This window comes from Arvicanthis niloticus, chromosome 1 (assembly GCF_011762505.2).
Source record: "Arvicanthis niloticus isolate mArvNil1 chromosome 1, mArvNil1.pat.X, whole genome shotgun sequence".
Lineage (NCBI taxonomy): Eukaryota > Metazoa > Chordata > Mammalia > Rodentia > Muridae > Arvicanthis > Arvicanthis niloticus.
The window spans coordinates 20,550,041-20,565,422 of NC_047658.1; the positions used below are offsets into that span (position 1 = coordinate 20,550,041).

At 46.8% G+C, this 15,382-nt stretch overlaps 1 protein-coding gene across 1 annotated transcript; it reads left to right on the top strand.

Annotated features, from left to right (window-relative positions):
- Positions 1-2,540: 2,540 nt before the first annotated feature.
- On the top strand, positions 2,541-12,579 carry Ldha (lactate dehydrogenase A). The gene is made up of 8 exons (XM_034501852.2): positions 2,541-2,698; positions 4,363-4,521; positions 5,909-6,026; positions 6,917-7,090; positions 7,384-7,557; positions 8,875-8,992; positions 11,037-11,160; positions 11,909-12,579. Exons 2-8 carry the CDS (start codon positions 4,396-4,398, stop codon positions 12,071-12,073), a joined length of 999 nt encoding a protein of 332 aa, XP_034357743.1. The 5' UTR covers positions 2,541-2,698; positions 4,363-4,395; the 3' UTR covers positions 12,074-12,579.
- The last annotated feature ends 2,803 nt before the right edge of the window (positions 12,580-15,382 follow it).

Genomic DNA, 15,382 nt, shown 5'->3' on the forward strand with positions numbered 1-15,382 from the left:
CAGAACCAAGATGGTGTCCATCCAGGGTGAGGGCAGAAAAGGATGCCATCACAGTTGAAGCAGGCAGACATCAGAGACACCCACTGCATACTATGTGCCTCCTGCACCTAAAACTGCCTTGAAATCTCTGGGTAGTTTCTTGCCCTATGTTTTGTGAGCATAGGACCTTGAAGAGAGAAAAACAGGCTTTGAGCCAGTCAGTGCCAGGTTTAAAGTCCTGCCTGAAATCATTTAGAAATTGCATGGTTTTGGCAAAGCCAGTATTCGTTATGAGTCCTGGTTTCCCATCTGGAAAATGGGAAGGATCTTGTCAGGATGAAGACAAGCCCAGAAGACGCCTACCGTTAATCTCTACAAGTGGCATTTGTCTTACTCATCCTGGACTCAATGTGGCCGATGTGCCTGGAGGAGGGAGGCTGTGCTTGGAGTGGCTATCACCAAATGTCCTGATCTAGTGGAATGGAACCTGCCTGAGATATCTTCACAGGCCTTTCCTGAGAGTCTTACCTGTCTCTCAACCCCACCCCACTCTTGGCTTCCTGCCAGTCCTCTTCTCCCAGCTGGGACACATTTAACAAGTTGGCATGTCCCATCCTTCACTGAATAAGAACATTGTTCCATAGGCCTAGAGACCTGAGGCATTGTTGAAAGCTGCCCCAGGACACCCTGTGCCTCACCCTCACCCCCTCCAGCTGTGTTTGTGGTCTCTGGGCATCCAGCAGTATGGTTGGCATCCAAACTGGTTGTAGTGAGCTGCACAGATGTCCCATTTCCCTGGAACTGGGGTGAATTTTCCCTTTGCACCCAAAAAGTACAAGTATGGGTCTTTGAGATGCTACCTCACAGTGCTGAGAGGAAGTAGGTCTATCTGTGTTCTGCAAGGGGTCCAGAGTCCTGCTCCTTACCTGCAAGGGGAGAGGGTCCCTGAAGGGTGCACAGGCCACAGTGTAGGGTGGTGAGAAGAGGGAGTTTCCACTCTGTGGGTATATGGATAGGCATAAGGGAAGGGAAGAAACACTATCCCTTTCCAGAACCCTGGGGTCAGAGGAGCGTGTGTGTGTGCACATGCGGTTTCTGCACATGTATTTTCCACACATAGCAATGTCCTAGCAGATGAACCTGGTCTGGCATCTTATAAACCAGTTTACATTCTGCCTAGAGCATTGTATTCCACAGGTTAGTAGTTCAGTCCCACAGGACTGCCCCCAACTTGAGACCATAAGCACAAGTAGTTACTAGACTCTGTGCTTCCCCCTCACCACTATAAACTATGGTATCCCCAAGGCTCTCCCCTTCCTCCTGTTTGACTACTTGCTCTGGTGTCTCTGAGAACTCATAGATGCACCTTCACTTTTTTCTTTAAAAAGTCAAATTTCATTTCTCTTGTTCTGGATTTTAAAAAATTAATTTTAACTATCTATAGGGAAGGGAGACTCTGTGAAGGTCAAAAGAGGGTATTGGAATCCTTGGATCTGGAATTACAAGCTTTTGTGGTCTTAATGGCGGAGCCATTTCTCCAGGTCCAACTGTTGTGAGTTTTTTAATTTTTAATTTATTTTATTTGCGCTCTGCTGAGGATGGGATTCAGGCCTTTGCGTTTGCAAGACAAGTGCCCCTGCCCTGCCACAATCCTAGCCTACTCTGTTTATTTATAAAAGCTATCACAATGGATACAGAGCGAAAAGTAGGGGGTTGTGAGCTTCATCGCGCTCACATGACCCCTACACTTCCAGCACCCTGCAACCGGAAACCCTCCAAATCTTGTTCAAGACTGTAATTGACTTTAATCTGCAGTAAACGGAGCATCCCTTCCAGGGAGATGGGTGAGCAGGGTTGAAAGTCACAGTTCTTCCCATCACTAAGGGAATCAAAGCAGTTAAAACTATTTCATATCCTATCAGTGGTGGAGTACCTTAAGATTCACATATGATTTAGCAGAAGCTGGAAGAGGAATAGGAACTGGCTTACAGAGTAATGAGGACTACAGAAAGAAGTTTAAAGGCAGTGAGTAATTGTGAAAACAAACCAGGGCCCTGATACTCTTTGGTTAGGCCAAACACAAATGCCTGCGGGATGGCACGGGAGAGGGCAGACATGGCTGTAAAGTGGCCGAGTCACTCGCAAGCCCTCAGAAGCTGAGGCCCATCATGGTTTTGGGAGATGGAAGTGAAGCGGCAGGTGAAAGGCCCATCTGATAGACTGCTATGGCGGACAGACCGACACGGTGCTGGCATGTGCTTTCACGCAATATTTACTGAAGGCCTGTTGCTTGCCAGAAGTTGTCCCCGGCGCTGGGAACAGCAATGAAGAAAGTGACCAGGGTTTTTTCTGCGTCTCACAAGTTTTACGGAGAGGGAAGCGGAGGATCGATGCATTTCGAGCTCCTGTTTCTAAGGCTGAGGGGCATGTCGGGTTGGCCGTTCTGAGAGGTGTCGCGGCACACGTGGAGCCACTCTTGCAGGGCCATCGTGCTGCGCGCGCCGCCCTGGTCTTGGCGGGGCCCAGCCCGGCTGGACGCCCGCCCCGGGCCCAGCCTACACGTGGGTTCCAGCACGTCCGCTGGGCTCCCACTCTGACGTCAGCTCGGAGCTTCCATTTAAGGCCCCGCCCGCGTGCAGCTCTCCGTGCTGGAGCCACTGTCGCCGAGCCCAGGCCACGCAGCTGCTGCTCGCCCATCGCCCCCCATCGTGCACTTGCGGTACGGTTGGGCCCCACGCTGCCCGTACAGGGGGTCCCTACTCCGGGTGGAGGTGCAGGGTGTTCAGATCTGGGCGCGCGTGAGCTACTGTGCTCTGGGGAACGGAGCAGGCGGCCCCACCCAGCCTGGGGCGGCGAGACGGGTGTGAGAAGGACTAGGGGGTGGCTGGCCTGAAGGTTGGGAGCCACCGAATAGGGGCGAGAGAGCCGTGCGAAACTTGAGGTCCGGTAACTGGAGCCCATGGGGCTCAGCACGTCCGGGGCGGGTACTTCGGAGCAGCCGAGCGGTTTGCATTTTCCTTTGCGTAGGCTCGGTGGAGCGCTTGTTTCCTGCAGATTATAGGGAGCCCTTGCCCTAAATGCAGTTTGTTAAGAGGATTCTGGTGTGTCTGGGAATCGTGTTAAGCTCGCTGCGTGCGGAGAGGAAGCGGGAAGAGTCGCAGTCTTTCCTTTGCACCCTAGACGGAAGGAGGAAACCTGTAGCTGAGAGGCCTGAGACACCCATCGGGTCGTAGATGAGGAGTAGACGCACCCTGTCTTAATAGAGCACGGGAATGTGGTTTGGGCGAGGCAGATTCTCTGCGGGAGGAGCCCCCCGCCCTGCCCCCAGCCTGCAGAAACCTCGCAAGGCTGTCTGGAAATAGCAGCGGCTCTAAGGAGACCGGATTCCTGCTTCATGGCCCTAGGCTGCTTGCCCAGAGATCTTGCCGAGTCCTTTTGCACTTTGGAACGATTTCAAAAATAGACATGATGCTTGCTGGGAAAGGTGGCCCTCGTGGTTCTAGGGGACAGGCTCCAGGCCTCAGGCCCTCCGCAACTGTATCCCCATTTTGGAACTGAAGAAATTTCCCTTCGCGGCCACATCCTGAGCAACGAGGCCCCGCCCCGATAGGTGAAGGCCCTGGTTCCTGGTAGTGACATTTGAGGTCTCAACCTGGCGCCAGGCTAAGGTGGCTGCCAGCCTCACTTCACCGTGCTTGTGCTTTGAGCTCTAGAAAGGGCCGAACTCAGACCTCGAACTGCCTGCCAGAGGTCTCATTTATGGGCAGCAGCCACTAGATCTATGTATAACACCTTGTTCTGAAAATGCGCACGCGCACCGGCTTCCCCTGCCTGCCAGTCATACAGATCTGGGCTGGTCATACAACTTGGGTTCTTGCGGGGGGTGGGGGTGGGGGTTAGGAAGCAAGCTTGCGCGTGCGCAGGCTTAAGCACGTTGGTATGCCTTAGGGTCCCACCTTGTGGCCGTTATTGGCGCCCTCTGTTCTTGATTTTTGGTACTTCCTGGAGCAACTTAGTGCCCTACTTGCTGTAGGACTCTGGGTGATGGGAGAAGAGCGGGAGGGCAGTTCTCTAACAGTGTAAGAGGGGGAGACCATCCCCTTTTGGATTCATCAAGATGAGTAATTCCTCAGGCGGCTACACATACACGGAGACCTCAGTATTATTTTTCCATTTTAAGGTGAGGACCTTTACGTTCAGACCACACCCTAGCGTTGAGCTTTACATTCTGTGGCTATTCTTGGTTTTCCACTTCTGTTTTTTGTCACATTGTCACTTAATGGAAAGTAGTCCAAAGGTAGCAAAGTCAGCGCTTTTTTAAAAGACAAAGACTTTGTGAGTACACCTTGAACAGGCTACAATGACACAATGTTTTCCCCTTAGGTCCCAAAAGACTCAAAAGATTCAAAGTCCAAGATGACAACCCTCAAGGACCAGCTGATTGTGAATCTTCTTAAGGAAGAACAGGCCCCCCAGAACAAGATTACAGTTGTTGGGGTTGGTGCTGTTGGCATGGCTTGTGCCATCAGTATCTTAATGAAGGTAAGTTGGGGATCCTTTATGTTCCAAGCCTATAAATGGGGGTGGGGGGACATCCCTATATTGTCACATTGTATTTAAAACTATTAAGGTTTGCACACATTCATTCAGAGAGGCATTTGAAACATTTTGCAACATAGTGATACACTAGAAAGGGATTATCCAAAGTAACAGTATCAAATGTTATCAGACTGAGGCTGGTTTAAAATGCACTGCAGTGTGTTAGTTAGCTAGCATGCCTTACCAATGAGTAGTCCTTTTATTAGACATTTTTATATACCTTTTATTATACTTTTTCAGTTACATAAACCTAGGGTCTCCAAGGTGCTAGGTAACCATTGACCTGTATGCCCAAATCTAAAGTGATTTTTTAAATTGGAATTTATATGTGAGTGTGTGAGCACACCCATGTCAGAGGGTAATTTTTGGTTCTCTCCCAACTTATGGGTTCTGGAAATCAAATTCAACTTAGCAGATTGTAGAAACTGCTTTCACCCAAGCTATCTCTGACCTAGTTTTCTTACCAATCAGTAGGGGTAAAAATTAGTCATAACTTTATCATTGAATTAGAAAACACTTTGAGCCGGGCAGTGGTGGTGCATGCCTTTAATCCCAGCACTTGGGAGGCAGAGGCAGGCTGGTTCCTGAGTTCGAGACCAGTCTGGTCTACAGAGTGACTTCCAGGACAGGCAGATACACAGAGGAAACCCTGTCTTGAAAGATAAAAAAAAAGAAAGAAAGAAAAGAAAACACTTTGAAACAGGGTAAGTAAATATTCTTGGTTCAAATGTAGCTCAAACTAGCCTTAAACTTGGAACAATCTTCCTGGGTGTTGGTTTATATGTCTGCAATGTCACACCTAGCTTTGCAGAATATTATTATTCTACAGGTATTAACTAAAACCTGGCTTATGTAAAAAATTGAGGCAGCATTTTTTTAAAGACAGGATCTCCTGTCTTTAAGTAGATGGTGGTGGTAGTTTTTTCTTTTTCTTTCTTTCTTTTTTTTTTTTCCTGCCACCTTACTTAGTACTGCCATTAAGGGCATGCATTGATATTCCTGGCTTGGAGTGTTGCTTCTTTGAGTCCTTCTCCCCCCCCCCCCCCATAAGGTCTCATTATGCCAAGCAACAGTCTACCCTGAGCTTTGTGCCTAGGCCTAGTTTCAAGCCTTGTTACTGGCCAACATTGCCTAGTTAGTGAATGACATCCCCACACAGAAACCACTCCAGTGCAGGGCTTGCAGGAGAGGCTACACAGGGCCTTTGGGGAAGCAATGGTTTTGAATGTATCCCAATGGAGACTAAAATAGCACCACCCTCCTATGCCTGGAATACAGAACATGGCATGTCCTGAGAAGAATCAAAATTATTTTCCCATTTGTCTTTCAGGACTTGGCAGATGAGCTTGCCCTTGTTGATGTCATAGAAGACAAGCTAAAGGGAGAGATGATGGACCTCCAGCATGGCAGCCTTTTTCTTAGAACACCAAAAATTGTCTCCAGCAAAGGTTGGTTGTGGCTAGGTTCTCTTGCTGTCAGACTTAAGTTTCTCCTCTGGCCTGAAACCCAATCTCTATATATAGTTCTTTCAAGACAAAGGGCCTTGGCTGCTTCTATACTGGTTCTCAACACCTTATCAAAGCTTTGATAGTAGCAGAGGATTTTTCAGTGGAAGCCTAATTGACACATACATGGAAATTCTCTGAATTAGGACAAGAGTAAGCTCCAAATCTACATTATTTGTTTTGAGTGTGTATTACTAGGATGGAGCCTGGGGCTTTGTATCCACCAGGCATGAGCTCTAGCCACAGCATGACAGCCCCAACCTTGCTGATGTGTATCATATACAAAACAGTTGAGGACTTGCCCTCAGGGCCTGCCCAACAGATGTTCTTGGCTTGACTTTTTACACTTCACTGGCACTAGTATGGAACCCAGGGTTGAATGAAAGTCTTTGACATCCTACCTGCTAGGCAATTCTCTGGATCAGCTGTCCCATGTCACCAGAGGGTAAAGGGGAATTAGGGAAGATTACTGGGCTCTTGGCAACAATTGAATGGCTAATGAAGACGGATCGATAGAATGCACGGTGTGGTGGCACATGTATGTACTATGTTAGGGTAGAAAATTATTGCCATATGAGGAGCTGATAGGAGGATCAAAATGCACTAGATTCCTTCCTGTTGATAATGTATGAGAAATGCATTCTCTACTTCTTCCTCCATCAGAGACTGTAGTTAAAACTATACACCAAAGGGAAGGTCGGAATGGCACAGGGCTCGGTGAACCCTCTACAAGAGGCCAGAATAAAACTGTCTACACTGGAGGTTTATGTAGTGAGCTTTGCTGGGTAGGAAAAGTTCCCTGAGGGGACCTTCATTTCTGGTCTTTTCTCTAGACTATTCTGTAACTGCGAACTCCAAGCTGGTCATTATCACAGCGGGAGCCCGTCAGCAAGAGGGAGAGAGCAGGCTCAATCTGGTCCAGCGGAACGTGAACATCTTCAAGTTCATCATTCCCAACATTGTGAAGTACAGTCCACACTGCAAGCTGCTTGTTGTCTCAAATCCCGGTGAGATTTTTAAAGTGTATGAGCCGACAGCTGGTATTCACCCTGATGTTGCACTATGCGTTAGCTACCCTGTGTGTGTACATACTCATTCGTTTTCTATGGATTGTGTTTTTATAAAACATAATTTTAAAGCATAAATGCCTCTAAATGTAGTTGCAAAGTTTGGAAATTTTACTCTTGATCTTGAAGAAGTAACTTTATGAGTAATTGTAACAAACTACTGATCCGTGTTCAACAGGGTCAAAATCATGTGTTTTGAGTTACCCATTATGCAAATGTTTTGTGTTTCGTAGTGGATATCTTGACCTACGTGGCTTGGAAAATCAGTGGCTTTCCCAAAAGCCGAGTTATTGGAAGTGGTTGCAACCTGGATTCAGCTCGGTTCCGTTACCTGATGGGAGAAAGGCTGGGAATTCACCCGCTGAGCTGTCACGGGTGGGTCCTGGGAGAGCATGGCGACTCCAGTGGTAAGTCTCTTTTTGAAACCAAAAACATCCAGGGCTACACAGAGAAACCCTGTCTTGAAAAACCAAAAAAAAAAAAAAAAAAGAAAGAAAAGAAAAGAAAGAAAAGAAAAAGAAACCAAAAACATAGCATAAAGAAGGCTCTAGGCATTTTTTCTTTCTTTTTTTTTTTTTTTTTAAAGATTTATTTATGTGAGTACACTGAAGTATGTGAGTACACTGAAGAGGGAATCAGATCCCATTACAGATGGTTGTGAGTCACCATGTGGTTGCTGGGAATTGAACTCAGGAAGAGCAGTCATTGCTCTTAACCAGTGAGCAGTCTCTCCAGCCCCCAGTCCAGCCTTTGTCCTCCGGGTATGGGGATCTCAGGCGTGAGCCACAGTCGTGCCTTCCAGACTCTCCTCATGCCAGCTATAGAGCACGGGAACCTCATGTGGGCTGAGCACACAGTCTACTGAGCCTTGCCCTCAGCCCTGGACATGCTGACCACTGTTCTTAGGACAACTTTAGTCGTTTCACACAGCAGTTTACACTTGACATGCCTGCCCCTGACAGGATCAGCCACATCAGGTGTGGAGAAAACCCTGTTAGGGAGCAACTGAAGGTGACGTTTGTTTATATATACAGTGTTCTTAGAGGTCCTATGCCAAGGAAATCCCCTGTAACTGTGACCACTAATAGTAAGTACATAGCCTACAGCTTTTAGATTAGGAAAGTGGGTTAGAATGTACAGTTGGTATTATGTACTGGGGTTGGGTAATCAATACCTGTTGGGGGTCTGCACTGCCCCTCGATTGGGGGCCATTATGTCCCACCCAAGCAGATACTCCGGTCTACGGGTCAGGGTCTAGCAAGAGAGAGTGGGGATGGAAGGGGAAGAGATGCAAAGAATAGAGATAAGACAGGATGTGGTCAAGTCTCTAGTCTCCTTTCCTGAACGGAAATCCTGGGTATTTATAAGCATAACCAGGGGCACACAGCTGAAGACACTTTACCATGTGCACCTTGCAGCTGGGGGCACTAAACAACAAAACAAGATATGTGGGATAAACAATGTTTATCAGACAATGTTTATCAAACAATGTTTATCAGAGTGTGCTCAGCTGCTGTAGGCTGCTGAAAACAAGTCTCTTGTCAGGGGATATGGCTCGAGATGGCTGCGAAGAAGAGAGCCGCTTTCTGCTAGGAGTCGGCTCCCAACACATAGCATCTTTGAGAACTAGGGAACCTTCCTCTGCAGATGAGGAGAAAGGTGGGACACAACCACTGTTCTGTGCTGTTGTTGGGTGGAAACTGTAAGCTGCCCGTTTCTTCCAGTGCCTGTGTGGAGCGGTGTGAACGTTGCTGGCGTCTCCCTGAAGTCTCTGAACCCACAACTGGGCACTGATGCAGACAACGAGCAGTGGAAGGAGGTTCACAAGCAGGTGGTGGACAGGTGAGACTTCCTGATAGACAGCATGGGAGACCCCATATCAGCCTCCCCTCCTCCCAGTACCCCTCAGGCAAGTCCTCCCCACTCCGCCTCCCCTTTCTCTAACCCTCCTCCCTCCCATCCTCCCATCATGTCACTTCAGGACTAGACACATCTCCCACCAAGGGGGGTCGGGTTCCACAGATGGGCAGGCTACAGGCTCAGGGACACCCCCTACTCCAGTTGTTGGGGGAGCATCATGAAGGCCAAGCCGCTCATCTGCTACATTTGTGTGGGAGGGTAGGGGAGCTAGATCCAGACAGTGTTTGCTTTTCGGTTGGTGGTTCAGTCTCTAGGAGCCCCCAAGGGTCCTGGTTAGTTGACTCTGTTGATTTTCCTGTGGAGTCCCTGTCCTCTTAGGATCCCTCAGTCCTTCTCAACTCTTGCAACGACTCTTCTGTAAGAGTCCCTGAGCTCCATCTAATGTTGGGGTGTATCTCTGATCTCTAAAAGATTAAGATTTTAACAGCACTTTCATTTGATTGCTTTTGTTTACATTCCCCCCCCTTTTTTTTTCTTTTTAATATTTTATGGATTCGAGTACACTGTAGCTGTCTTCATGCACACCAGAAAAGGGCATCAGATCCCATTACTACAGATGGTAGTGAGCCACCATGTGGTTGCTGGGAATTGAACTCAGGACCTGGAAGAGCAGTCGGTGCTCCTAACCACTGAGCTCTCTCTCCAACCTCCAATTTTTTTTCTTAAACTTTGTTAATCTTCATGCTATAAACAAAAGGCTAAGATGAAAACAGCAGGAAATGCAGACAAGGTATGCTGACACTGGCTTCTTGGAGTTTGTAACGCTAATACCTTGGTGGGAGCCAAAAGTGGTACAACTGAAAACACATCTGCCACAGAATTACATGTATGGCTGTTGAAGAGAAGCATAGCCAAGTTATTTATTTAGCTAATGTAATTTAAGTCTGGTTCAGATTCCTTCAGTTTGCTTTTGTTTTTTGAGATAAGGGTTTCTCTGTGTGGCTATCCTGGAACTCACCCTGTAGACTAGGCTGGCTTAGAATCCCAGCCTCCAGGGCGGTGGTGGTGCACACCTTTAATCCCAGCACTTGGGAGGCAGAGGCAGGTGGATTTCTGAGTTCGAGGCCAGCCTGGTCTACAGAATGAGTTCCAGGACAGCCAGGGCTACACAGAGAAACCCTGTCTCGAAAAACCAAAAATAAAAAAAGATAAAAAAAAAAAAAAAAAAATCTCAGCCTCCAGTGCCACCATTGCCTGGCTTTTGATTCTTAAGTAAATTCTAGACTTTTAAGTAAATATTAGAAATACTGTCAGTGAACTTTGTTTCCCACCCTGTTTCAAATGACGATTCAATTGTGTAATGTGTAAGCATCACGGATGTTGTATTAGGGGTTTTCTATTGCTGTGATAAAACATCAGGACCAAAAGAGCTTATGGAAGGCTTTGTTTTGGGTTCCTGGTTGCCAAGGGTTAGAGACTACAGTCTCACTCTTGGGCAGAGGTATGAGCAGCAAGAAGCAAGCAGATTTGGCAGCAGCTGAGTGCTCACCTCATCCACAGACAGGAAGCAGAGAGCTAACTCATTGGCTTTCCTTTGAAACCTAAAGCCCACCCTAGAGTGGCGTTTGCCCCAAGAAGACAATACCTCCTAACACTCCCAAACAGCCTATTAATGGGGGACCAAATGTTCCAGTGCCCTAGACTTACAGGGAACATGTCACTTTGTTGAAGTCACCATAGATTATTTTTGAGGTGCATGGGATGGAGCAGAGTCTCATGCATACTAGGGACAGGACTGATTTTCAGCCTCTCCGTATTTCATTTCTGAGAAATACCAGTCTTCTTGTTGGTGTAGGGTTCAATTGTCTTGACAATGTAATACTTCCTCTACCAATGTACAAGATTCTCGTCCCCTGGGGGTCAGACTTGTCCTGAATGTATAATATTGTAAAGAGTGTTCAGCAAAGCCTTTACTTCCCTCCTCTCTCCCTTTCCTCAACCTCTTACCATCCTTCCTATCCCACAGTGCGTATGAGGTGATCAAGCTGAAAGGTTACACGTCCTGGGCCATTGGCCTCTCTGTGGCAGACTTGGCCGAGAGCATAATGAAGAACCTTAGGCGGGTGCATCCCATTTCCACCATGATTAAGGTAATGGGTCTGGAGATACATTTTGTATTTGAGAGATTTGTTTCTTGGCTTTACAAAGTCTTCAGAGCAGATTGATGGAGGCCTTATCACTAGCTGAACTGAAGTAAATTCATCTGTTCGTGTTCTTTTGTAACGCAATAGTAACCTGTGGAATTATATGGACACTGGTGTTGTAGATGTCTGACTCAAAGAACCTTAGCGGAGTTAGGCTGAGTCAGGTGGGACACCCTGCTCCCAGTTACCACAATCTAACAAACAGGGAAGTGTGGTTTATTATGTACCTTAGAGTTTGGGGTTTTGTGATTTGCTTTGCTTTGGTATTTTTGAGGCAAGGGTCTTAAATACTGCCTGCTGGCCGGGCCTTGAACTTATTAAACCCTGAACTCTCTTCTGCCTCTAGCTCTCATCTGCTGGGATTAGAGGCATGTGCCAAACCATTATTATACCTGGACATCTCTGCAATAGAATAGCATTGACACTCAACTTGTTTTATAAAGGCTTTTATAAGCCAGGCAGTGGTAAAACACACTTTGAATCCCAGAACTCATAGGGCAGACAGAGGCAGGTAGATCTCAAAAAAGGGAGGAAAAAAAAAAAAAGCTTTATACTTATAAAGGTCTAAATCCCAAAGAATATTAGGAGGTGCAGACAAAATGTAATGCCTGTCATTCTGTGTCCAGGGTCTCTATGTAATGCCTGTCATTCTGTGTCCAGGGTCTCTATGTAATGCCTGTCATTCTGTGTCCAGGGTCTCTATGGGATCAATGATGATGTCTTCCTCAGTGTCCCGTGTATCCTGGGACAAAATGGAATCTCGGATGTCGTGAAGGTGACACTGACTCCTGAGGAAGAGGCCCGCCTGAAGAAGAGTGCAGATACCCTCTGGGGAATCCAGAAGGAGCTGCAGTTCTAAAGTCTCCCCAGTGTCCTAGCACTTCACTGTCCAGGCTGCAGCAGGGTTTCTATGGAGACCACACACTTCTCATCTGAGCTGTGTTTAGTACAATTGTGTTGAGGTGGTCTGGGGAAAAAGCCTCAGTTCCCACAGCTCTACCCTGCTGCCAAGTGGTACTTGTGTAGTGGTAACCTGGTTAGTGTGACAGTCCCACTGTCTCTAAGACACACTGCCAACTGTGTGCAGGCTTCGATTACCCTGTGAGCCTGCTTGCTGCGTTGCTGCCCTGCGCACTCTCACCAAACATGCCTCGGCCAACGAGTTCCCAGTTAGTCATAACCTGGCTCCAGTGTGTAAGTCCATTATGCATATCTTATGCATAAGTGTTCTACAGAATATTTTATGTATTATATGTGTAGTGTACATTGCAATATTATGTGAAATGTAAGGTCTGCATATGGATGATGGAACCAACCACTCAAGTGTCATGCCAACAAAAACACCAAATAAACCTTGAACAGTGATGGCTTTGCTCTTTTATTAAGATGAAGTTGGGCAGCTGGTCAAGATGATGATCTCATTTTATCTCAGGATGAGAGGCAGGTGGATCTTTTGCAGTTTGGCCAGCCTGGTTTACATAGTTCCGAGGACAGCTGGAGCTACATAAGCTACATTGTATCAAGGTTAAAAAAAGTTAGGTTGTTGGGGGGGGAGGCTGGAGAGATTTAGAGCACTGACTCCTCTCCCAGAGATTCTGAGTTCAGCTCCCAGCAGTCACATGGTGGCTCATGTTTGGCATCTGATGCCCTCTTCTGGTGCGCCTGAAGACATCTACAGTGTACTCAAGAAAAGTTGGGTTGGGAAGACTGAGTTGCTAAAACAGTCCCCAGGACACTCAGCACTGGGGAGGTGGCTATCCAGAGCTTGTTGGCTAGTTAGAACCTGCAGACACACCATGACCACATGCAACTCTTGGAAGGGAAACCATTTAATTGGGACTAGCTCACAACTCAGGTTTTGGCCATTATGGCAGCTGGAAGAACTAATTGGGCCTGCATTGGGTATTGAAACCCCATGACACTTCCTCCAACAAGGCCATTGCCACTCCCTGAGCATTCAAGTATGAGTCTGGGTCACATTTTTATTCAAACCACCACCACAGTGAGAAACTATGTCTCAAAAAATTAAAATGGATACTATTAGGAAGACATCTCAGGTTAAACTTTGTATACATTCATGTGAGCTATACACAAAGCTGTAATAAACAGTAATAAAACTTGAATTCTTCCGGAATAAGTTCTGAGAGTAAACTATTAGGAAGATACCTCAGGTTAAACTTTCTATACATTCATGTGAGCCATACACAAACAAAGCTGTAATAAAGAGTAATAAAAAATTATTTGGAAATAAGTTCTGAGACGGTGAAGGGTTTTTTCCAGGGTACTGTTTTATTTTTTTAATGTCTATGAGTGTTTCACCTGTATGTAGGTCCATCCCCTGGACAGTTGTGGGTGCCTGGGATTGCAGTCAGGTGTTCTGCAAGAGCAGCAGGTGACCATAGTCCTGAGCTGACGTTCCAGTCTCTCTGGTCACTACTGAATGAGCACTACTGAATCTGGTGTGAATTTATACTAATGGTGTATCTAGATTTCCATTATTGATGGCTTTTGTATTCTAAGTACAAGGAATTATGAGAATTTTAACTATGATGTCCCACACATTCATTCAAGCATTTTATAAATCAATGTAAACACTTCCCAGTTGACCAGCAGCAGCAGCAGAACTCCGTTACAAAGTGGGCAGACAAATGTTGAAGACTTCTAAACAGGGCCTGGTGAGAAGGCTCAGCAGGTAAAGGTGTGTTTGCAACCAGATGACCTGAATCTGATCCTCAGAGCTCACATAGTTAAAGGAGAACCGGTTCCTGCAAGTTGTCCAACTCAAACTTGAGAGCCCTAGCTGGCTCTATTCATTTCTTCAGCTGTCTTTCCAGTACTTTGTAACCAACCCTTCCCTAGGCATCCTGGCTCCTTTGAGGTCAACTTGACACAAGCTACTCATTTGTGAAGAGGAACTCAAGAAACCGCTGGGAGATTTGCCTGGAGGCAAGTCTACAGTGCATTTCCTTCCTTTGTAATTGATGTGGGGAGGTGATCTCACTGTGGGTGGTGTCACCAGTGGGCTGGTAGTTCTGGATTGTAAAAGAAACCAGGCTGAGCAAGCCATAGGGAGCAAAGGGCCTTTGCTTCAGTTCTTGCCTCTAGGCTTCTGCTTTAAATTACTATGGTAATTTCCTGGATGAAGGACTAAAAATATGGATGTGTAAACCAACTATAGCTTCCTCCCTAAGCTGCTTCTGGTCGGTGTTTATCACAGCAATGAAAAGCTAAGGCACCTGCTGTGACAACTGTACTGGAGAGGGGTTTGTGCAACAGACCAGGGCTACATGGAAAGACACTGAAATAATCTATTAAGAAACAAACTGCCGGGCTGTGGTGGCGCACGCCTTTAATCCCAGCACTTGGGAGGCAGAGGCAGGCGGATTTCTGAGTTTGAGGCCAGCCTGGCCTACAGAGTGAGTTCCAGGACAGCCAGGGCTACACAGAAAAACCCTGTTTCCAAAACAAACAAACAAACAAAACCAAAAAAAAAAAAAAAAAAAAAAAAAAAAAAAAGAGTTATTATAGGTCACTAAGTTACCAAAAGCTGCCTATCCTGAGCTAGATATTATCTGACCCACCAAGTCAGATTGTTGGCAGAGATGGGGTTGTGCACAGCCTTGATAACATAGATTTCCACTCACCAAGGCTAATGCAGCTACCAAATGCCAGATCTGCCAAAAGCAGAGACCAGACCAACACGGAGTCCCCTAGTATGACACCACTGTCTGGAGTTACAAAAAGTTGTAGACCCCTGTCTTCATGGAAAGGACACTTTGTCCTTCCTTACTGGAGGACATTACTCTAACTATGGATTTGCCTTTCCTGCACATAACGCTTCTGCCAAAACCATGGGTGGACTTGCAGAATGCCATGTCTACAGTCATTGCTTCTCACCAAGGAACCCACTTCCCAGCCAGAGAGACGTGCGACAGTGGGCCCACCATGCTCATGGACTCACCAGTTTACCATGTTCCATAGGCACCCTAAAGCACACATCCTGGTATGAGTGAGCTGGCTCTTTGAAGACACAGTCACAGCACTGGTTAAGTGACAGCAGCCTGGACAGCTGCTGAGGGTTCTCCAGGAGGGAGTATGTTTGAATCAACATCCATACATGGCATAGTTTCTCCCATAGCCAGGACCCACAGATCCAGGAATTAAGAGG